Source organism: Antechinus flavipes, chromosome 1 (genome assembly GCF_016432865.1).
Source record: "Antechinus flavipes isolate AdamAnt ecotype Samford, QLD, Australia chromosome 1, AdamAnt_v2, whole genome shotgun sequence".
NCBI classification, from domain to species: domain Eukaryota; kingdom Metazoa; phylum Chordata; class Mammalia; order Dasyuromorphia; family Dasyuridae; genus Antechinus; species Antechinus flavipes.
In genome coordinates, this window is record NC_067398.1 from 183,635,112 (window position 1) to 183,659,681 (window position 24,570).

Genomic DNA, 24,570 nt, shown 5'->3' on the forward strand with positions numbered 1-24,570 from the left:
TCCATGTGGGGAGGTCACAAAATCATGCTTAATTATCAGTTTGATTTGTTTGCCTATTTTATGTGCTTGAATATCTGGGGTCATGTAAAAATTTCTTAGGTGAGAAGGGATCATGAGTAGAAAAAATTTTAAGAAACCCAGTTCTGGATCAGCTAGGTAGCACAGTGGATAGAGCACTAGTCCCGAAGTCAGGAGGACCTGAGTTCAAATCTGGTCTCAGACACTTAACACTTCCTAGCTGTGTGACCCTGGGCAAGTCATTTAACCCCAAATGCCTCAGCAGCAAAAAAACAAAAACAAAAAACAAAAAACAAACCAAAAATTAGTGTACCCCCATGACATCATTGTCTTTGGGAAGACCTTTCAAAAACATAAGAAGAGACTGCTGAAAGTGTTGAATTATTACAATGGGGTCTTCTAAAATAATAGCCAATAGCTAACACACATACATCATTAACTCTGTGTCAGGCACTGTGCTAAACATTTTATCATTTGAATCTCATTTAATCCCTTCAACAACCTTGGGGCTATGATCATCTTTATTTTATAGATGGGGAAACTGAGGCAAACAGAAGTCAGATGACTTGCCCAGGGTCACACAGCTAGTAAACCTCTGAGTCCTGATTTGAATTCACATCTTGCTGACTCCAAGTCTGACTCTATCCACCTAGATGCCCTCACTGGACAGTAGCTTAATATATTGACCTCCAGGGTTAAAAAAGTACAAAGAATGACATCATCTAATTTACAAGCAGATTATATCATACTGGGGGAGTGAACATATATAAATACATTCAGGATAAGTTTATGGATAAATATATGTACGGGCAACATGTCTATTCCCCTGAGAATGGGGCTGACACACTCGTTGCCAGAGCCAGCTCAGTGTCTGGGAGGCTCTGAAGGAAAGGGTGGGAAAGGAGAGGGATTGGACTGACCCCCCACTGGAGGTCTGCCGAAACCTTTGTGTGCTTGGGAGACCTGGGCAGTTACCAGCTCCATGGCAGGAAGATGAATCGCTCCCCACCGTCTTGGGAAGGTTCTGGAGGTCACCAGCAGGATCGGATCCCGGACACTGAGGTCCTTTCTTGACCTAAACTGCAGAACACCCAACTCACTGCAGAGAGCCCAGCTGCTGGGCTGGCCACATAGTTCTGCATGTATGCTTGCTGAAAAGATTATTTTATGGAGAACTCACACAGGGCAAGTGCTCACAAGGTGGTCAGGAAGAGTGGAGGATGCTCTCAAGGTCTCTCTTAAGAACTTTAGAATTGATTGTATGACATGGGAGACCCTGACACAGGACCGCCCAGCATGAAGTGCCCTAGTCAGAGAAGGTTCTGGGTTCTATTGAGCAAAGCAAAATTAAATTGGCCCAGAAGAAACCCGAGATGCACAAAGTTAGAGAAACTTCTGAAATGTTCATGGGGACTATTTGTGTCAGACCTGGGGCAGAGCATCCGAGCTCGGATTGGTCTGATCAGCCAGTTGGACAAGCCTTAACTCCACTCTGACACAGAGACATCATTCTAGTCCTCTTCAAGAACAAAGGACAACCACCAACCAAACAACATGCAATATGTTTAACAATTTGTTCAGTTTTTTCAGCTGTGTCCAGCTCTTCATGATCCTGACGTTTTCTTGGCAAAGATACTGCAGTAGATACCATTTCCTTCTTTAGCCCATTTTACAGATAAGGAAACTGAGGCAACCATAGTTAAGTGACTTGTCAAGGGTCACAATTAGTAAGCATCTGAAGCCAGATTTGAACTCAGGAAGATCAGTTTTCCTGCCTGCAGGCTGGTCACTGTCTACTGTGCCACTTGTATTACTGTGCCCATATATAAGATAATTAAATATATAAGTATTTGGGAAGAACACCAGCAGTTGTGGGAATTATGAAAGGCTTCTTTATGCAGAAGAGAATGTGAATTGTATCTTAAAGGAAGAAGTAATTTTCTGCCTTAGGAGGGCATGCATCTATGTGACAAGTACGGGAAATTACTGGCAGACCTCTCTATTGAAGCACTGAAAATCCCTAATTTTTATGGAGTTGCAGGGGTCCTCAAACTTTTTAAATAGGGGGCCAGTTCACGGTCCCTCAGATTGTTGGAGGGCTGGACTATAATAAAAACAAAAACTTTGTTTTGTGGGCCTTTAAATAAAGAAACTTCATAGCCCTGGGTGAGGGGGATAAACGTCCTCAGCTGCCGCATCTGGTCTGCGGCCGTAGTTTGAGGACCTCTGTGGGATGTTTTGGATTTGAAGGGAAGGTTGAGTAGATGGTTTACAAAAGCAATAAAGTGATATCCCCAGCCCATCTTCCTGCTTTTTTCACTGTGAAGTCCACCCAACTGGTGGACCACAAAATTCTCTGACAGAATCAAACAGAATTGAGAAAACTTATCAAAAGCTATTTGTGAAAGGTAAGATTGTGACATTTAAACTTCTGATCAAATCTGCTGATGTTATAATAATGTCACATTTCCTTCCCTTACAATATTTTTATGGTTTTGTCATTTAGTCATGTCCAATCTTTGTGATCTTTTGGATTATGGTATTTCAGGCCCTCCTCTAATCCACTATCTCTCAAAATCTGTCTAGGTTCATATTTGCTGTTTTCCCTGATATTATACATACATTCATTCTCTATCCTGCTCTTTTCCTTTTGTTTCCCATCTTTCCCAACACCATAGTCTTTTTCAATGAGCTCCATCTACTCATTATGCAATTAAATTAATTATTTCAGTTTTAGTATTTGACTTTCCAGTGAATAGCTTGAATTATTTTTTTAAGTACTGGCTGATATGATCTCCTTGCTGTCCAAGGGACCCTCAAAAGTGTTCTGCAAAACCACAAAAATGTCAATTTAATCCAGCTCTTACAATCTTGCAATGGGACTGGAAAAACCTTAACTTTGATGAGTTTGCTGTCCAAGTTTGCCATAGCTTTCCTTCTGAAGAGCAAGCATCTTTTCACTTCATGGCTGTAGTCACCATCTGCAGTGATATTTGAGTCTAAGAATATAAAATATGATGCTACTTCCTTTTCTTTTCCCTCCATTTGCCAGGAAGTGAGGGGATGAGTTGTCAAAATCTTAGGGTTTTTTTTATGTTAACCTTCAAGCCACAAGACAGTAATCTGAGATGGAGTAGTGGTGAATGGAGGGTGAGAATGTCTTACAATATACTCTTTTAAAATGAAAATACCTCAAATGACTTATGACATATTCATTTTGCTATGCACCCCTAAATCCAGAGCTTTGAGAATGCAGTTGGATAAATTACTCATTTATCTAATTATTTCATATACCAAAGTTTCTTTAATCCTTATATTCAAGGATATGGGTATAGATTATGTAGTTTATTAAGGAAGACAGTAAGTGAAACATTTCAAACACTTGCTTGGAGGGTCCCAATAACCTACACTGATTCTGGAACTCATTGGTCCATTCTATCCTCAGAACCATCTAAAAAACAACATCATTAATTGAAACAGAGGATATTAATTCATTTCAAATTTTCTATTACCATACCTTGGAAGTTCACAAATTTGATAGAGTTGTCCTTAGTCACTCCATATCATCAGAAATTATTGCCAGTGGTATTGCCTATTCTCTACAAATACTCCTACATACTCCAAAAGTTCTCCATTGATATGTCATCTGAGATTTTCTCTGCTTTTTAGGGCAGGGTCTACAGCATAGCCAATTCTTTCTCCAGCATCTGAGGGCAACCTCCATACCATGGGTAGCCTGAAGTGACAACTGAAGATATGACCAAGACTCTTGTCTCCTCAGTTCCTTAGTTCATACATGTTGTCTTGGGGTCACAAATTCATTCAAGTATTAATCACTGTGTTCATTGTTTTAAACTTTTTCTTATTCTACAGTTCTGTATGTACAGACTTCTCTGTCGCCTTAAGGTTGGCAATGGCATCCGACTGTTCCTCCTAATTATGATTCCAAGTACTGACTGTGTATTTACAGAGTTATTCAGGATGGATTTCACCAAGTGAAGCTGCTCATTTTTCAAAAGGAGATTAGAAGGGTAGAACAGAAAGGATAATTAGAAGGGCCTTATATTTATTTTTCTTGATGTGAGTGATTCTATCTTGCAACTAGCTTCCAGTTCAGGTAAAACTAGTTATGAAACCTGGATTATGGCACTGTAGCTGGGGGGCGGCTGTGTGTGTGTGTATGTGTGTGTTTGTGTGTATATATGCACACATACAGGAGCGAGCACACACAGGTACACACAAACGCAGAGAGACTTGGTGACATAACTAGCTTCATGTTCCAGTTTTGGTGACATGACACTCCTCCACATTGTAGCTGGAAGCACATTTTATGATATTCTTTGTTTGATGTGACTAGTTAGTTCAGTGTTATCTATGAGATGCTGCTATTACCAGGAAGCCTTTTGCTTGGGATTTACACTGGCCCTCTTCCATGATGAATCCACAAGCTTTGTATCTTGCTGGACATCAAGACTCAGCAGATCCTTGAACAAAGTCCTCCCCACAGTTGCATCTAGAATCTATTTAATTTGAATTTACATATGGGTTTAATTTATCTGTGTGTGTGTGTGTATGTGTGTGTGTGTGTGTGTGTGTGTATGTAGTTTGTCCTTTGGAGTCAGAAGAAAACTTGGGCTATTTAGGCTTTCTCATTCTTTGGATTCTGGATGAACAAGAGTTTATGGCATTAGACCCAATTCTATGAAGTGATGTCTCTAAGGTAAAACAGATGCATTTCTTCATTAAGTGGAGCAGTGAATGGCTAATGTGACACCCCTTGTTAGTGGGGCTTCTCATTAAATCTCAAGAACTTTCTGTGCTCCTACAAGGAATATGTCTCACTGAAGCCTCTACTTATAGCTTCTCTACATTAAAAATTGCTAATTATAAACTGCCAGAAGGCTTTTTTCCCCAAGAGTGTATGGAATAAGATAATAGAACATTATGACTCATACCCGGCCAGTAGAAACAAATGCTTTTTATTTCTCATTCTTTGATTACAGTTGGTACTTATGTAACAAAGTTCTAAACTTATCCTGAGAATATAGTAATATGTATCTTACAGATTTATAAAATAAAAGCTAGGAATCCTTAACATTTATGTGTATTTGTGTATAGAATTATACTTCATACAGTAATGACTAATAATCTTAATAGTAATCTATTTTATAAATCCATTACTAGGTTAGTAAATGTAATAGGAAAATTGTACAGAATTGATAGTTTACAAATATATGGCTAATTCCCTTTAAAAAATGAAATAAATTTAAGACAAGTTATAGGCTGATTCATACTTCCCAGGTAAAAAAGACAATAGTTTGAGGAGGTAAATTCAATAAAGCTGCATTGGCTTCCTCTGTACTGTTAATTTTTTGTCACTGTGAAACAGATGTCAAAATGAGCAAGTCTTTTGAAGTACCACTCCTTATTGTACTTTAAGAAAGGCATTAAGTATAAATCAAAAACTGTCTTTCCAAAAAAAAAATCAGTGATATGTCATTTAACATTCTTAATTATACACCTTCTGACACTTAACTCTGACAGTAAATTCATGGAGTTAATATAGTCCAGAGCCAAAAGATCTGCTCATTTGTTAGCTGTTCAAGTCTCCCCCCCCCCCCATCAATATTTCTCTTTCAGTTTGAAATGGGATCAAAAGAGAAAAATGAGGTTCCAGAAGAACCACGTCTGCTATTGGCTAATATTGGTAAGTGAAATATCTCATCCCTAGTATAATTAGTTCAGGCCCCATAGGTTTTTAGGAGGTGACCATTAGGCAGATGAAATCACCACGAAAAGCCACCCAGATTTGAGAACCTCATAAGTTCTTCTATGTGGTTGTCAGGTCAATTTATTTTTATAGTGACTTTCCATTTTAGTGTTCATTTAAATAAAGAACATACAGTTCTCCTTCAAGTTTAGCACATATGGAAGCTCCAAGGTCACTTCAATAAAGTCCTTTGTTGCCTTATGCTGATTGCTGTAGTAAGTATTTATGGTAAGCTTCATATTCAACATAATGGATTAATAAGCTATCTTTGACTTAATGGATCAATAAAATAAAACGGGAAAGTCCAAAACTCTAAAAGTTTTCTTCTCATAACTATTTACGAGCTGCAGACTTTTAAACTAGTCTGCCTCTTCTGTCACAAAAAAAAAAAAAAAAAAAACTTCTCCCATTTTAAGAAATTCCTTCTGCCATGTCCTAAAGCATTAGGCTCATGACTATACTGGCCAAATAAAGTATACTCTTAAAAATAAAGTAGTTTATTTGGCAGGCAGCTACATAGGCCATTTGTGCATTTTTATTTAAAGAAATAAAGCAAGAGATTCTCTGTAGTTGCCATCCCTCAATGCACTCAACCCATTTTTAAAAAATGGTAAGAAAACAAAATAAAATAAAAGAATCTTTTTCCTTTAAAATAAAAAAAACACCAAATAAAATTCGTTTATTTTAAAAGAATTATAGAAAAATGAAAGACCTATTACTGGAAGACCAATTCTCTCATGTTTGATTTCTAATAAACCTATGATGGGGTTTTAGCCAGTTGTCTTACAGATTATTCCACACTATGCCAATTAATCAGCTAGTGAGTGCTGCATCTATGTAGAACACGCAATTAGGCCTTCAAGAATAAGGACAATAATCATGGCAAATATAAATATAATAGTATATATAAATGCAAGTGACAGAAAAATACATTTCCATAATTAGCTATGGGTCTGTAGTAGCTAGAGTAGACCTTTAATAACATGGACATGAGTGATAATAAATGCCTGGAAGTAGGAGAAGTGAAGATAGGAAAAAGGCAGGTGATTTTCTGAAAAGGTATCTTGAAAGTGGATGAGTTTTGGAGATGGTAAAGGAACAGTTTAGTGGAAGTTGTAGGTATTTCTGGTTGGGGCAATGATAAGTGTGATGACTCAGAGGTGAGAGAGTGTCAATATATTTCTACAGTTTTTACAGATATAAACATACTTATCAGGTTTGGGGGAAGATAGCTTCTCTTTTTATGCAGCAGAAGGTATAGAAGACAAGGGCAGTTGGCAAGATGGGAGGCTAATGGGTGGGTGAACTTAAAGTATCACTTTGGATTTGATTTAATTTAAAGAAACTTTAATTTGATGGGAGCAGCAAGAGAAACAAGGTGCCTGTATTCAAAGGTTACCTTAGAAAAAGAACTCTTGTTACTGCAATGAAAAGGAGTGCAGTGAGGAAAAGCTAGAGGTAGATAGGGAAGCTGGTACATTAGTTACAGTAGTAGTAATTCAGGAGAAAGCTTATAGACTATAGCTATAAAATTAATGGAGGCCCATCAAAGAAATACAGAGAAAGTAAGGACTTTGTGATGGACTGCATCTGGGGATTGATGGTGGCTGAGTAATTGAAGATGCCTTCAAAATTCTGAGCTTGGAGGACTAGGATAACCATTATCTCTTTAAGAATATCATTCTGTTTTAGAGGTGGTCCACATATATCAAATAACCAGGAGGTATGATGATATTTTCCAAGAATCTGGCCTACTTTCACAGATGCTTTAAAAATCCAAAGAGAAAAAAATAAAGAAATTCAAAGAGAATGCAAGGTAGCAGCAGTCACATCACAGAAGAAAAGTTTAAAAAGGCAATTTTAAACTATAATTTAAAAAATAAAAAATATATAACACCACTATGTTCCTTATGCTTTAATAACTACTCATTTTCTGTACAGGGCTTACTTAAGCCATTGGTTTCATGCTTCACAGCACATCTGAGGTGTATTCTGATTCTAGGATGAAACACGCTCTATGGCATACTAAGACTTCCTAAAATATATCAGTTGCCTTTTTTTTTTTCCTTTTTTGCAGATCACTGTTCCTCTGGGTTATCTGAGGCAGAAGAGCTCTGGATCAAACACATTGTTTTCAAATGTTCCAGCATCACTTTTTCTTCCTCTTCTAGGGTTTCATCCGCCCTCATCTCCCACCTGAAAGAAAAGACATAGTTTAGTATTCTGTTTCCTTTTAAGCTAACTCTCGGTTATTCAGGATCTTATGGTCTATTTCTGACGTTGTTTCTCTGCCATCTACCCTTCAGCTCTTGGCCTTTGGGGCAATCCAGGTTACTGACACCTCTTCTTGCAAAGTGGGCAATAAGTACAGAAAAGCAAATTCTAAGGCATTAATTAATCTCTTATGTGTAGTCCTAGCAAACTATTTTAGGATACAAGAAGGTTTGAAAATAATTAAATATGAAATTTTGTGGATTCCTGCTAACCAATATAATACATAATTGGGACGGGGACTAAAATTCATTAAAACCTGTTTTTATTGACATGTTTTGTCTTTATATCATTTTTATTTACAAATATATTTTTCTCCCCATGTCCTCCTCAGTCAGTCATTCCTTACACTAAAAAATTCAAAAGAAAGAAGACAGTTCAGCAAAATCAACTAAAATATTAATCAAATTTGACAATCATATATTAGATTCTACTTCTAGACAGCTACCTCTACTGCAAAGGGGTTGTGGTAGTATAACAAAGTTGAGAAAGGAAGTGTTAAGGTGACTACTTCAGTCATCTTTTTGCCATTTGTCTGGCCTGGTGCTGAATCCCTCAGACTTTCTCAGCTGTGCCTCTGCCTATCTGACTCTTGTTCTGGTAGTGAAGGCCCTTCAAAGAGAGTTTATATTTGATCCTAGAAGTGACAGGAGACCATGGAGCTGGTTAAGGGAGTGACAGAGTCAGATCTGTCCTTAAGAAAAATCACTTTGGCAAATCTGTGGCGGATGGACTGGAGAGGAGAGAGAAATGAGAGAGGAAGATAAATTAGGAGATTAGTCTACTAGGAAAGTGGTAACAAAAGTGGCAGCTGTGTGAATGGAAAGAAGAATGGATAGGGAAGAGATTGAATCTATTAATGAATCAATATTTATTAGCAACTATTATGGGCAGCTATGTGGTCCAGTTGTAGGTCTGGAGACATAAAGACTCATTTTCCTGAGTTCATATCTGGCCTCAAATACTTACTGGCTGTGTGACTTGGACAGTCACTTTACCCTATGTTCCTCATTTATAAAATGAGCTGGAGAAGGAAAAGGCAAACACTTTAATATCTTTGCCAAGAAAACCCCAAATGGGGTCACCTGAGACTAAAAAATGACTGACCAACAACAATGGAAACCACTATGTGCTGAGTACTGTCCTCAGGGCTTTTGTTTTGTCTTGCTATCAGAAAAACCCAAACCCGACCCAAATATTATTGTGGTGAATGTTATTATAGAGAATTGTCAAATGTTATTTTCCAGCAGTAGGAGTGTTGCCAATAAAGATTACAATAAAGAAATCCTGAATTTAGATCTCATATGATTTGTGAACCAAGAGCTCTGCATAAAGGATCCTGGTCTCAAATGAGACCATTTTGCAGCCAAAAAAAAAAAAAAAAAATGGGGAGGCAATGGCTTGCCAAGGTAAATATGAATTGAAATCAAAATTAGAATATATCCTGTTTCTGATGTGTTCTTGGTTAGGTCTTACTATTTTTCTTATCACTTTTCTGTCATATATAATGTGATAACATTTATAACATATCATTTGTCATACATAATTTTCAAATTTTTTTTTAAAAGTCCATCAAGGTTTATGGGGGCAGGCCTGAAAGTAGAATAATGGCTTTTTAAGGTTTTGCATTAATTATTAGTGAAAAGAAAATGCAGGCAATTATCTTTCCAAGTGAAGCTATCCAATAAGAAGCCAATATCTAACCATGTCTCTTAGCAAGACTGGTGCATTTAGAATACCCTGATCATTTCAGGGATCCTGGCATAGAAAAGGAAAGGAAAAGAAAGGAAAAAATAAGGAAGGAGTGATGGAAGAGGGAAAGGAATAAGTCAAAATGATCCAAGTGATAATAATTGTCCCTTTTTATTTCTTTCTGTTCTCTTTAACTGGTTTCTATTCTTTTCTAGCTCAGTCATGGATATCTCCTATCTACAAACTCTAAGTTCTTTTGCTTCTAAATCCTTAATATGCTAGAAGGAGCAATGACTTTTTTAATTTTTATTTTTATCTTTATTTTTTGGAGCACTGACTTTTGAATGAAAAGGTTTCAGTTCAAGCCTAGGCTTGCTCATTTATCTACTAAACTATAGGCAAATCACTGAACTTCTAGGGACTTCCCTATGCTTGCTATAAAGTGGAGATAATAATAATAATTTACTACCTCACACAAGGTAATTATAGGAAATGGTGTTCTGTAAATTGTCAGACATAATATAAGTAAATGCTATATGGTGAAAATGATTCCCCACAGTTTTTTTTTTTTGCATGCATAATTAGCATATTTATGGATATATACATATATATATATATGTATATGAAGAAACTCTTTGGGACAGATTTGGGTGACAGCCAAAGCAAGTTTTGATAATAACTTGCAAATAAGAAGATTCTCCATTTCCCTGCTGCTCAGAGTTGGGGATGTTAATAGCTGTCCTAAATAACCACTGTCAGTATTTCTAAGGTCTCATAATGACCAAATGGTATAGGTAGGAAAAGAATTTTAACTGTTTTTGCCATTCATTCTTGTTGAACTCACAAAGCTACCTAAAACTGGTTTTGTAATATAAAAATTCCTCTGCTACCTGTTTCATGAGATAACAATGTAATCCTTAGCATATATTTGTCAAACTGAGGAGAAGCTAGGTGGCTGTGGTTAAAGTATTGAGCTTGCAATCAGAAAGACTTAATCTTCCAGAGTTCAAATCCAACCACAGACACTCATTAGCTGTGTGATCCTGGGCAAGTCACTTAACCACTGTTGTTTCAGTTCCTCATTTGTAAAAGGAGCTGGAGAGGGAAATGGCAAACCATTTCAGTATTTTTACTAAGAAAACTCCTAATAGGATTATGAAGAGTCAGATATGACTGAAAAACCACTAAACACAATGCAATAAACCACAAAACATCAAATGGCAAAAACAACATCAAACAGAACCCTTAATCAGAAAAACCAAAATGAAGACGATTTGTTGCCTTTAATCGTTTTATAAGTATCATTTACCATCGTCAAAATTAGCCCAATAATTTTTCTAAAACTGGGGTCTTTCTCCTTTGGGCAGGGTTCTAAATAAATTACATTATCTTATGAGTACTCTCAAAACAAAACCAGTCATACAAAATATGTTCTGCCCTCTTTTGTTGTTGTTAAAGGTGTTAACATTGTGCTGGGTAAACAAATCTCTTTATGAATGTCAACAGAACAAAATATGCATATCTGCATAAATATTTTAATCATTATCTCCACTTGTGGAAATTGAAAGCACAATCTCTTTGTTTCATTAAAAAATTCTGTATAATGAATGTAATCTAAATGAATTGTATACACACTAAATTTCAAGATGAAGATCCTGAAGCTGGGTGACAATCAGACCCAGCATAATTGTGCCTTAGTAATTAGTGATATTAGATGATGTTATTTACCTCCCAGAATATTCTTACATTTACTAGGTGCTTGTACAAAATGAATCAGTATATAACACAATAGGAAAAGATGACAAAAGAAAACAGAGTGTGCTGGAATTTATTTTTCCCTAGAAATGTCACCCTTACTGAATTGGGAAGAACTGGGACTAAAAAAAATGAAGTTTATTTGTCACAAGCACTTTTCAATCTCACATTTATCGATTTCATAGATAATTTATATCCAACTATATTACAGTTATGTTAATAAAGGACAAGAACATTTATTCAGTCACTATTATTTAACAGTCAATTCAGTGGATAAAAAAAAAAAAAAAGCAGTTAAACCTCTTGTAAAATTGTAAAATTCAGTCCAAATACCCTATACTCTTGTCTAATATATTTGTGGTGAATTGATGCTCCTACAAGAAATCAGTCACTGATAATAGAAGCAGCCAGATGCCCCGATTCTTTCCCTAGAATTCCTTTACTTAAGATGTGTGCCTGCTCTAATAATGGCCACCAATCCTTTGGTCTGAAGCTTACTTCAGTCAGTGGTGGGGACCTGATTATGGAACTGTGTCCATATTTCAAATATTGCCAGGCTAGCAATCCTCCACTGATTGTGGGCCTTCATAACATATATTTGCCTTCTGGAATCTAACTGTTGACCTTTGGCATGACATTATATTTAAGTACATGTTTGTTATGTATATTATGTATGTTATGTATGTATGTATGTATGTAGACAGAGAGTAAGTATCCCTCTGTCTGTCTGTCTGTCTGTCTCTGTCTCTGTCTCTGTCTCTCTCTCTCTCCCTCTCTCACTCTTTTTATTTGTCTGTCTCTCTTCTCTTCTCTTCTCTTCTCTTCTCTTCTCTCTCTTCTCTTCTTTATCTCTCTCTCTCTCTTTCTCTCTCTTCTTTATTTCTCTCTCTCTCTCTCTTTCTCTCTCTCTCTCTCTCTTCCTCCCTCCTTTGTGCTTCTATATAATCTGGGATCTTTCCCTTTATTCAAAAGTCATTGTGGTGTCAGTTGGGACATAGTCCCCCTCTCTATACCCTTGAGATTCTTTCTCACAACTTCACTTTTCTCACAAGCCTGACAACTGTTCTTTTAGAGGCGAGACTCTTAAAACCAACCAATGATACTGAAAGTCTCACCAAGGAAACTTTCATGCCCTTTTAGCAACACTGAGCAGGCCCCAATTTTGGTGCTCTGGACCTATGATTTCGCTGGTATCACAGGAAAAAGAGAGGCATGTGCCCCATGGTAGCGTTTGCAGCAATGTCAGGAACTGCAGAAGGGAACACCAGATCTGCAAGTGGAGCAAATGTGAAGAGCTAAAGGAGAAAGCCGCACTTTGCCAGAGAGAATCTTGGTTCCCTACACATAAGCATTTTCCTTGGATCTTTTGAGGATTAGTAGAGTTTGTTTTCAAAAGAAAGTGAATATCAAACCAAAGTCTTGTTTTTAAGAAATTGCTTAGTCTATGATGGTCAAAAATGCTCAGGCACTACTATGTGCAGGAGTTTCCTAAAAAAGACAGCCTCGGGGCAATTAGGTGACACAGTGGATAGAGCACCAACCCTGAAGTCAGGAGGACCTGAGTTCAAATGTGATCTCAGACACTTAACACTTCCTAGCTGTGTGACTCTGGGCAAGTCACTTAATCCCAATTGCCTCGGGGGAAAAAAGTCAGCATAAAAATATCTAGGAGTTTAGGGTTTGTCTAGTTGCTACATTTTTTTTTTTTTTTTAAGTAGCAAGACAAAATCAGGCATTTTCATGGTGAGGAAACTCCCTCTACCAATAGAAGGAGGGAAATGATCTGCAATTTCATACCTTTGGTAACTGTTTTGGGCATTGAGAAGCCAAGTGACTTATCTGGGGTCAATGAACCAGCTAGAACATGCCAAGGGCAAGACTGGAACATAGCTCTCTGTCTGCTACACCATATTGCTGCCTTTCTCTCCTCCTGGGCTCCCCCCAGTTTTAGCTTAATTATAGATAACAATCAGCAGCTCAGAGATACTTACAGAACCACATTATAAGGATCTTAGTGTTCATAAATCAAAATAGTTTCCTTGTCTTGGCAAAATCAACTTCATTTTTATTATAGAATAGATTGCATCAATACTATATTTATTCACCTAGTTTCCTTCCTTTGGGCTTACCAAATCTTGAGGGAGAAATAGATTTTTTTTTTCCTTTCACATAATTATGCCTGGTATTCTATCTTTGCAACAGGAAGGCTTAAAACTAGTAAACTTTGATTAGGATTTTTAAAAATCATATTACTCTATTATAAAAGTATTTGTCAAAGGACTATTATTTGCAGTTCCTGCTTTGTATCTGAGCAAATGGAGATAGATTTCTGGCTCACAGGGCTTTTGTAAATATTGGACACATCTTTGAGACAACATGGAAGGACTCCTGATTTTCCAAATTTCTGTTGCATTTTGAATTTGTAGAAATGGCATATATGAAGGGACATTTTGTGATGTATGTCTATATTTCTCTCATTTCCTCTCCTTTTTCATAGTTATGTGAACAAAATATAAATAAATAAATGCGTGTGTGTATTTATATAGCTATATTTCCTCCTCAAAATTAGGGAAATTGGGAAAAAGAATAAGAAAGGGAAGGAAAATGAATAAGTTAGTATTTTAAATTAAATCTTTTCTAAATAAATATGAAATTGACTTTATTCCAGTTAAGGAAAATAATTGTGATGATGTTCTCAATCAATGTCTCAATGAGAATAGAGTCAGATGTGATCCATTCATGTGATTATTAGTATTATTTTGAAATTCTTATTATTCATTTTTGATAGACACACAGTCCCCAACAGGTGAAATTAATTTCTCAGCTACAGTGGCTGTCAAGGTTCCTAGAATCACAACTCTTGTCACCATATAAATCCTACCCACTCCCTCTACCACCACCCTCACCCCACTACTACATTTTTGTCAATAAAATATATTTGGAAAAGAAGGGGAGTTATTCAAAGAAATGATTGTCTATGAATCCTATATCTTTCTAGCTGAAACCTATGATCTTAACATTCTATATGTAGAATATTAATAAAAGGTCAGTTCTATTACTTTTTTGAATTATAAGCCACAAGAGAGAGAACTGGATTTGCTACACTTCAACCATCTTTAATTTTCTTGAACCTTAGCATCTTTATCATGAAACCAGAAACAACTACTCAACCAAAATTTTGCCATTTTGATCTCAGTCACCTATATGCACTGATTCTAATCAGTCTCTAATCCTAATACATTTTGTAATATAGGTTAGGAATCACTAGCAAATTCATTTAATAAATAAAAATAGCTCATATATATTTAATCATCAACATGAAAAAACCCAATTAGAAATTTTTTCACCTGAAGCTGGTGAGAGGGGCAGGGCTGATGGTGAGGCAGAGGATGATCCAATCACAGGTGCATCTAAACTAAAAAATGGATTGGGAGCTTGTGTCCTGAGAGATTTCTCTCCCCCTAAAAGGGTTCAGAGTGAGGGAGATGTACCTCTGAGAAAGGAGAACTACACAGCAAAGGGACCGTGGAGCTAGAGGAGATTCACAATGGTTACACAGTCTGTCATAGTCCCTGGAACAGGACTGGGTAAAAAAATTAAATTGCCTGTGAGGTTCTGTTGTCTAGCAAACATCCTGAATCAAGGGACACAGAAATTGTAGTCTCTGCATTGACTTGGAGAGGAAATGTTTTCCCTGGATGTCATCACCCTAAGAGTAAACCCTGATGATCCCACCTTAGTTCCACCCTTGACAATATGCTTCCCAGTAGTCTACACAGAAAATCAACATAATGTTCTATTTTAGTGGGGTGCAACCTTGGCTCACAAATTAACTTTGGAGGTTTGCCTGAACTATAGTTCCAGCTACCCTATGGTTGCCCCAGAGTTATTGGTCTAGATTACAAGGCTTCCATCTTAAAATGGACTTGATCATACAGAAAACCACTTGAAAGAGGGAATTCTTAGCAGAGAGCTGCAGAAAGCAGCCCAAGAGCAACCTAGAATTGCTTTAGTATCTAAGTGAACAGAGATACAACACTCTAACCAATTATGAGCTAGATTAGTCTTTTAGGTCAGAATATGCAGCATCCACCATCCACCACCCTCTCAAGTCACGAGACTGTAAGCAAGGACTCAGTGCTCCCACAACCTTCTCTATTGAGTCTCCCATAGTAGGCATGTCAGAGCTCTTATTCCCTAGTTTCTTTCTCTTGTCTCTGCTCTTAGAACTGGTATGTCTGATAGATGCTTCATCTCCCTATGGAACTAAAGTAAAATCTCTACTTCTTGTGATAGCTTTCTCATTGTTTGGTTCTTTTTTTTTCTACCATGCTGCTGGCATTTCATTCATAAGTGAGAATTATAATACCAACTCACTCCCTGTGCAACACAGCATGGCCAAGTCTGTCTTTGTTTTCCTCCATACTCTGTCTCGTATTTTTCAAATATATTTGATAATGATGGCATCTTCTCATATTATTGGCATTTGTCCTAAAATGCCAATAAAATAGTAGACTATAAAAGTGCTGTTTGAAATAAGCCTCCAGATTTTATGTTATTATTAAACATTTATGTAGCACTTTATATTTACAAAGTACTTTACAATTATTTATTAGTTAATTGTACTGTTAAACAACATTAACCATCTGGACAAATTAATGACTTCAAATTACCCTTCCAGTTGGTAGCTGTAGAATAAATATCTAAGTCGTATTAGATTTTATTCTCTCAGAAAAAAAATCTCCTCTACACATCATTCTCTCTTTGGTTTCATAAGGAATCATATGAACAGCAGGGGAAATCATATTGTGTCCCTTGATTCCTTCTTCTTCCATGACCTAAACTTAGTCAACCCCCAAAGTTCTGAAGAAAGGTCTGAAGGCTCTCTATTCTTATTTCTCCATTCTCTTCCTGCATGATCTTATCTATTTATGCAGCTAGTTTCCAAATTTTCATCTCTAGTGCTGACAATCTGGGTCCCAGATTCATTTTACTTCCTTGTCTTTCCTTAACTCTCACTTATATTACCTATTTTAGAGTACTCCCTATTCCTTCTTTGCATTATCATCTCTACTGTCACTTCCTACTTGGTTCCACAAGTGCTAGTTTAGGCTTTTATTATCTTTATGACTACATAACTGCCATAGATTGCTAATTGGCTGGCCCTCTCCGTTCTCCATTCTTGTGCACTTTCTGCCAGATTAATTTTCCTAAAATTACTTTCACCTGAATTAAGAATAATCCTCTGAAGATTCATTGGAATTGGAGTGGACTCTGGGTTCTAGAATGGTCTGTAAGTAGTGCTCAATTCTTGGCAAATTTCACCAGGTTAAAAAGACCTGAGTGTACAGTGACAGATTATACATATGTATATTACCTGAAGTCCAGCTTCAGCTAAGCTTTACCTCCCTTTGTTCTTCTATCAAACTGTCCCCTGAATATTTTCTGTGTTACCTATGTTTTTGCTTTGAAACCACCTACCTAAAATGTTCTTCTCCTTCCTTTTTTTTTTAATTGAAGCTTTTTATTTTCAAAACATATGCAAGGATAATTTTTCACCATTGACCCTTTCAAAACCTTATGTTCCAATTTCCCTCCCTTCCTACCACCTTTTCTCATAGATAGCTTCTCATTCCTTTCTATCAAGCAAATTCTACTCATTCTTTAGGATAGAGTTCATATTTCACTGAAATGTCAGAAAAATGGAACCTATCATGTTCTAATTAGGTAATAAATGATTTGAAGAAACAGTAATGTTAAATTCACCAGCACAAAAACCGATAATAAAAAGATCTACCAAGATGGTGGCTAATCATCAAAAATTTCCATCTGTATAATTGAAATTAGTAATCTTAGGACATTTAAACTGGCTTCACAATTACTGGCCTATTGGTGCTCTTTCCAGAAATGCCAAGAATTGCATGACGATATCAAACAATTTATGATAGTAACGTGCAAATTATCTCACTAGATTTATACTATTTTATAGATTTTTAAAAAAAGATTACATAAGCAAAGAAGAATTTGGAACACAAACTCATTCAACTGAACAAAATAACTTTCTCAGGTCAGATGTTCAAATTGATTTTATCATCCATCAGTTTGTCACATGCCATTTAAAGCTTAATTGGAAATGTATCGTTATGACAGATCACAATCTTTCCCTCATTCTGAATTCCTGTGAAATTTGTCTATACCAATCTTGCACTTGATATTTTTCTTAAATATACATTCTCTCTCCCCATCTGTTCATTCAACAAACATTCTGCTAAAGGTGTAACACCTGTAAGACAGGATTACCCTTAAATTCTTTAGGGACACACAGGAGGCCCTTGGTAGACACCTTGCTGTTGAAAGGGCTCTCTGATACAGTGGGAAGAGACTTTTTTTAAGGCATTTTCTGTTGGGTTTGAACCCATTTCTGACATTTACTAGCTTTGTGACTGTGGGCAAGTGCCTTAAGCTTTTCCTCATTTATTAAACAGGTACATGTTACTGATAGTACTTGTCTTGCAGAGTTGCTGTGAGGATAAATGAGATTATGTATGAACAGCATTTTACAAAACTGAAAGTTTTATATGAATGCCAGCTATCACGTTTTATCCATGACTATTGATTACAAAGGGAAGGTAGATGGTACAGTGGGTAGGCTGCCAGGCCTGGAATTGGGAAGACTCATCTTCCAGCATTCAAGTCTGATCTCAGACATTTACTGGTGTGTGGTTCTGAACAAATCACTTAACCCTCTTTGCCTCAGTCACATATGTAAATGAGCCGGAGAAGGCAGTATTTTTTTCCAAGAAAAACTCAAATAGGGTCATGGGGAGTGAATCATGACTGAAAAAACAACAACAACATTGAATACAATAGTAAGAGCATGAGATGAAGCTATTAAAGTTACTGTTCAGGCCCCACTGTTGCTATACCTTTGAGGGGCTGCCGAAGACATTAATAGGTTGGGTGGCATTTAAGCCTACTAATAATTAAGACAGGAACATACAAATTCAACCACTGGCATTTTTAGAGATCATATCCCGAGCCTTGCTTCAAGGTTCATCCCAAGATCTTAATTTCTTTGCCCCAGTTTCTCCAGCATCCCTACCATCAGATAAGCTGATCCAGCTTTCCATTCCTGAGGTAGAATCGTTTTGAAGTCTTCTGCATTCTTTGATTTTGCTTTGCATATCCTGGACCTCCCTTCTTGGACAAACTGATTTAGCCTGCACAACAGTTTTGCAAAGATGATGCAGAATCCATAAAAACCTTGCTTAACTGAATGGCCCACCTTCTCTGTAGTAGTTTGGTTGTAGCTATAATCACACTTGTTCTGCCACAGTTAGTCTTACAAATGATCTATAACCACAATCCACAGTCTGAGGATAAAATATCATCATTGCCTCTTTTGTTCTGGGTAAGTTAAATATTCCGTTATAAGGAGAATATGATGTTTCTGAAGCCGAGGCTGACTAGAGTATTTAGAAGGAGGATCTGGATGAATGTCATTCCCTGAGAGGTCTAGATTCGGTTGCTGGATTTGGTAAATGGGAAGTCCCTGGAGACCTTTTAGAAAGCAATTTCAGGGGAGCGACAGGGTCAGAAGATGTAGACTCAGGAGAGGAGGAGGAGTAAGAAAGGGGAGCTATCGTGGGTGTAGACCAATTTTTCAAGAAGCTTTGAAGTGAAAGGTAATGGATGTCATTCTTATCTACGATCCATCAAGATATTAGGAGACACTGTTTTCCTGGGCTGAGACCCAGCCAGCAGCCTGTGCCCTGGGCCTGGCATAACAACAATTCTTTGCACTCACCCTCTGGATGATCTCATTCTTTGGCAAAATCACATAATTACTCTATGCTCTGACCAACACTGGGTCTTTTCTAAGCTCAGACAAGCACTGGACAAACTCGGACAAGTTCTAGTCCTGAAGCCCTGCGATGAATCAAATTTGTCACACTGTAGTTTTCATCGTCAGGGCTGCAACTCACTGTGCGTATAAATATCGAGGTCTTCCCCCACTAGGCGCAGCCCCCGAGCTCGGGTGTCCCATCTGCCTCCCTGCTTGAGAGCCATTTCTCTCACTTTTAAATCAAACTTCTGGTTAATTCCTGACTCTCCAGTCTCTGGTCTCTCCATTCCTCTCCATCCATCCCAGGTCTGGCTGATACATCCTGTCAAAATGCTGGTAGCTGCTATCTACAGACCTCCAGGTCATTCCCCTTCCTTGCTCAGTAAGGATGCTACATGGGTCACCATTTTCTCTCCTCTTCACCTTCTGCCCTTGTGCTAGGGAGCTCCAGCGTCCACAGTGACTCTCCCTCAGACATCCAAACCCTCCCATGAGCTCCTTGGCCCCCCTCAGCCATAGCCAAGGGGGTCATGCCCTTGATCTTGGGATCACTGTACCAGCTATATGCTCAAGGGCTCAGAACTTGCCTTATCCAACCGAAACCCATTAGCTTTCACGTCTCCTCTGCCTTCCCTTGTAAAGTCCTACTCCTCATGGACACTTTGATTCCACAATTACCATTCAGGCCATCTCCCCTGTATTTGCCTCTCTCTCCTTCTCATTAGTCAGTCCTTGAACTCTTAGTCTCTTTAAATTGCCAGTTATGCTCAGCCTTAGCCTTAGATCGCTCCACAATTTGCTGCCTTTACTTCTGCACAAGCTGTTGTTTGTCTTTCGTTCTCACAGGGGACCATGGTATCAGGGAGGTCACACCATCACACACAAGTGAATGGATTTAAATGAGGGAGGCTAGGAAAGGTCACCTGCCTCACTTTCTCTCCAGAGCCATCTGGATCAAAAGATGGAGAAACCTTAATGGGCCCTCCTTCCTACAGGCAATCTTACTCTACCCCTTTTATTCATTTACTATCCCCTCCTTTATAGCAGCTCTTCCAACCTTTTTATCCTTTCTCAAACCTCCTGTGGCACCCCCTCCCCTCATTCTCTTAGCTGAGAACCTTGCCTTATAATTCACAGAATTCACTTCTCTCTTCTTTATCTCCTATCACTCAAATGCCTTCTCCCATTTTCTCCTCTTTCATCCATCTCACCCATGATGAAGTGCCCTTCATACTTATCATGACTAACCCTTCTTCTTATTCAAGTGATTTCATTCTCTGCTCATCTCCTCCAACTAATTGTTTCTTATGATCTGTTCTGGGCCCTCTTCTCTTTTCCCCCTGTGCCCTTTTACTTCTTGATCTCATTAGCTTCCATGGATTTAGTTGCCATCTCTGTGGCAATTATTCTCAGATTTACCTATGCTACCCCAACATATGCTGACCTCCAATCTCACATTTCCAATTACTTTTCAGTTATCAGGAAACTCAATATGTCCAAACTGGAGCATCTTCCCGCATAAATCTTCCCTCTTTGCGTTACTATAGGGATGTCATCATCCATCCAATCCCTCAGGCTCCATGTCAGCCTGGATTCCTCACTAACTCTCACCCTCCATTTCCAATCTATTGATTAAAACTGTCAATTTTGCCTCTTTGGTATCTCTGAATGTGCCCTCCTTACCCTTCTGACATTGGCCCTTATCATAGGTTACTGTAATACCTGCTTATGCTCTGACTACCTCAAGTCTCTCCCTACTTTCCCCATCATCCTCTTTTCAGCTACTAAAGTGATTTTCTCCAAGTGTAGATTTGATTATCTCATACCTCTTTGCCTGCTGTATCTTCTCCCTTCTCCTCCCCCCCCCCCCCACTACAGTAGTTTTCTATTGCATACAGGAAGAAAATCTCATTTTTCCCATTCAAAGCCTTTCACAATTTTTTTTGTTTGTCTTAGTTTCCCCAATTGTACAATAAAGGTTATAAAAGCATCTACATCACAGGATTATGATGAGGATCAAATGAAAATAACTGTAAAGCTATAGTAGGGGCTATATAAATACTAGAAATTATTATCAACATCTATTTTAGCAAACCATGTTAGGGAAGGATTTTTTCCCTCAGGACTATGGTTTCACTAGGGTAATTCTGTAGCTTAAAGTTGGAGAAGAATGACTGGGAACTTGTTGTTCAGCTCCGTGTTCAGACTGTGTTCAGTCCATTTCAAACTTTTTGGGGATTTCTTGGCAAACATACTGGTGGGTTTTGCCATTTCCTTCTCCAGTTCATTTTACAGGTGAAGAAACTAAAGCAAACAAAGTTAAGTGATTTGCCCAGGGTCACACAGCTATTAAGTGTCTGAGGCTGGATTTGAGCTCAGGAAGATGAGCCTTCTTGATTCTAGGCCCAGCACTGCAATACCCCTAGCCTGGGGTAAATGAGGTTAAATGACTTAGCCAGCACTCTGAGGCACGGTATGTCCATGACACTGCCCTGCTTCTTTGATAGAATTTTACTGATAAAATTCAGGTCAAGGCTATGAACATTTTAAAGCGATAAAGGGATTTAATTGGTGTCTTTGTTGCCATCAAAGCCCTATTAAAAAAATCATGCATGATGTTATTTGTAACATTTAACACTAGTGATAAAAATTTAAGAAACTAGTGCAGTTTTCATCAAATTAATAAATAGCATTTGGTTGTAGGCTAGGGCTTTATATCTTCCTTCTCAAGAGGCTATAGCAGGAGGACATAAGTATTCCTTTGACCCACTGGAAATCTATTAATAGTAATATCAGAAACACCTCCTACCTATTCACTGACATTTTCAGTGAAATGGGAAATTGCAGAAACTGAAGCCGACTCCTTTTTTGACTTGCATTTCTAGAGGAAGGATCTTCTGCGAATCACTCCCAGAGGAGAGACTTGAGGGAGGGAACAGATAACATAGCCTTGCTACGCTTGAGAGTCTTGGAATAACTATTTGAGAAAATGTGATTCATCAAGAGTGGTAGGCAATGTGCTACAATTTTGAATGGATAACCCTGAAATTATAGTAGCTCCTTGAATATAAACAGCATCTTTCCCCCAAGTAGTTCTCCATATTTCATGTGAAACCTTAGGACTAGAAGGGACAGTCTCCTTGCCTGCAGGCAGGGCCTTTCCTAAATCATACAAGACATACGAGGCTCTATCCAGCTTCTAATAAGATCTCTAGATGAGATTCCACAACCTCCTTTCAGAATGTGTGCCAATGTTTAATACCACTCACTGCCAGGAAATTCTCCCTTACATCTGACCTAAGTGCCTTAAGCTGTAGTTTTAGCTCATGTCCTTTTATTCTATCCTCAGGGAAAATGAGAATCAATAGTTGTTATGCACTCGATCATAATTCTTCATATATTTGAAACAGTCATTAAATCACCCCTCTACTTTCTTTTCCCTAACCTAAATAGAACCACAACTCTTGGGATTTCAAAGTAGAGAGGACCTTAGAGGCTGGCTTTTTTACTTCATTTTACAGATGAGAGTAAGTGCACCTTGTCCAAGGTCAAAATAACAGAATTCAATCCCATAGCTGTCATTCTTCTTTTTAGTTTGTTTTCTCCTTCTGTTTCTCCTCTTATTTAAATTGTAAACATTCCCTCAAAGAATTAATGATTATAAAACTACTATGCGGGAGTAGCAGGACCACAGACTACTTTCAGAAAAGGCCTTTCCAAAGTCATGCAAGGCGAATTGTTGTTCTGCAAAGATTATGTCTTTGAAGTGATTTCTGGCTCAATCCTGTTGACTCCTTCCTTGCTAATTAGTAAGAAAAATCCAGTGTAAAAGGGAAAAGTTTGACACTATATTGGTCTGTATATAGGCCACTCCTCTGAAACAAAAATCTCTCTGAAAAGAAAAAAAACCCTTTATTTTCCCCTTCTCCCTCCTGAGTATATATCTAAAAATAATCACAAGTTATGTATAATATCTAATTTAACACTCCAATTTAGGACAAATATGGGGATAATATTTAGATTAATATGGCTACATAAAAAAGAAACTAAAAGGAGATAGCTCAATAAATCTATTTTTTTTCAGTTAACAAGCATTTAATAAGTGTTTAATATGTGCCAAATATTTTGGTAAATGTTGGACATACAAAAAAAGGTACACATTCTGAAAGGAGGTTGTGGACTTTTAGAAGCCCTTGCCTTCTAAAAGCTCCCGTTCTAATGGAATTGGGAATAGGGGACCAATTGCAAAAAAAAATAAAAATATTTAAGTGTGATATATATGTGTGTGCATATATATATATATATATATAGTAAATGGAAGATAATTTCAGAGGGACGACACAAAGAATAAAAGGGAGAGAAGAAAAAGAGAACAAGAAAGCAGAAGGTGGGATTTGACCTCAATCTTGACTGGAGCCAGCTGAGGTGAAGAGGGAGATTAGCTAAAAAATCCACTAAAAAGGCAAAGAATTGGAAGGTAGAAGGTCATGTGTGAAAAACAGCAAGAAAGCCCATATTATTGGATTCCTGAGTTATGTGAAGGAAAGAAAAGTATCAGAAGATTGCAAAGGTAGGAAGGATCCAGATTGTGAAGAACTTTAAAGAGACAAACATAGATTATGGATTTAACTAAGAACCACTAGAATTTAATGAGTATGAGAGTGTTATGGTTTGACTTCCCCTTTGGAAAGATGGATTTGACAGTCACTAAATTAAAGAGAGATTTGAAGCAGGAAGTGTGACCAGAATGGTTACTATAATAATTAAGGGGTGAAATGAAAGGGTTTATATGAAGGTGGTGACTGTGTAAACAAAGAGAAATACTGCAAAAGTAGAAATAATAAAACTTCATAATAGATTGGTTGGATATGTGGGGTGAGGAGCCTGAGAAGAGTTGATGATATCTACATTGTAAGCCTAGGTACTAGGGAAGTTAGAAAGAGGAGAGAGTTTTTTTTTTTTTTAAATAATAGATTTTTATTTTCAAAATACATGCAAAGATAGTTTTCAACATTCACCTTTGCAAAACTTTGTGTTCCAAATTTTCCTCCTTCCCTTCTCCCCATTCCCTCTCCTAGACAGTAATCCAATATATGTTAAATTTGTGCAATTCTTCTAAACATATTTCCACATTTATCATGCTGCACAAGAAAAATCAGATGAAAAAGGAAAAAAAAGTGGAATAAAAAAAGTGAGCAACAACAAAAAAAGTGAAAAT

General features: G+C 37.5%; 1 protein-coding gene across 1 annotated transcript in view; it reads right to left on the reverse strand.

Annotated features, from left to right (window-relative positions):
* Positions 1-4,976: 4,976 nt before the first annotated feature.
* The window catches only part of KIAA0825 (KIAA0825 ortholog), a 552,136-nt gene continuing 532,542 nt past the window's right edge, over positions 4,977-24,570 (reverse strand). Inside the window, exon 19 of the mRNA XM_051971455.1 lies at positions 4,977-7,984. Within this exon, the coding sequence (XP_051827415.1) occupies positions 7,867-7,984 (118 nt within the window). The 3' untranslated portion in view covers positions 4,977-7,866. The remainder of the gene's footprint in view (positions 7,985-24,570) is intronic.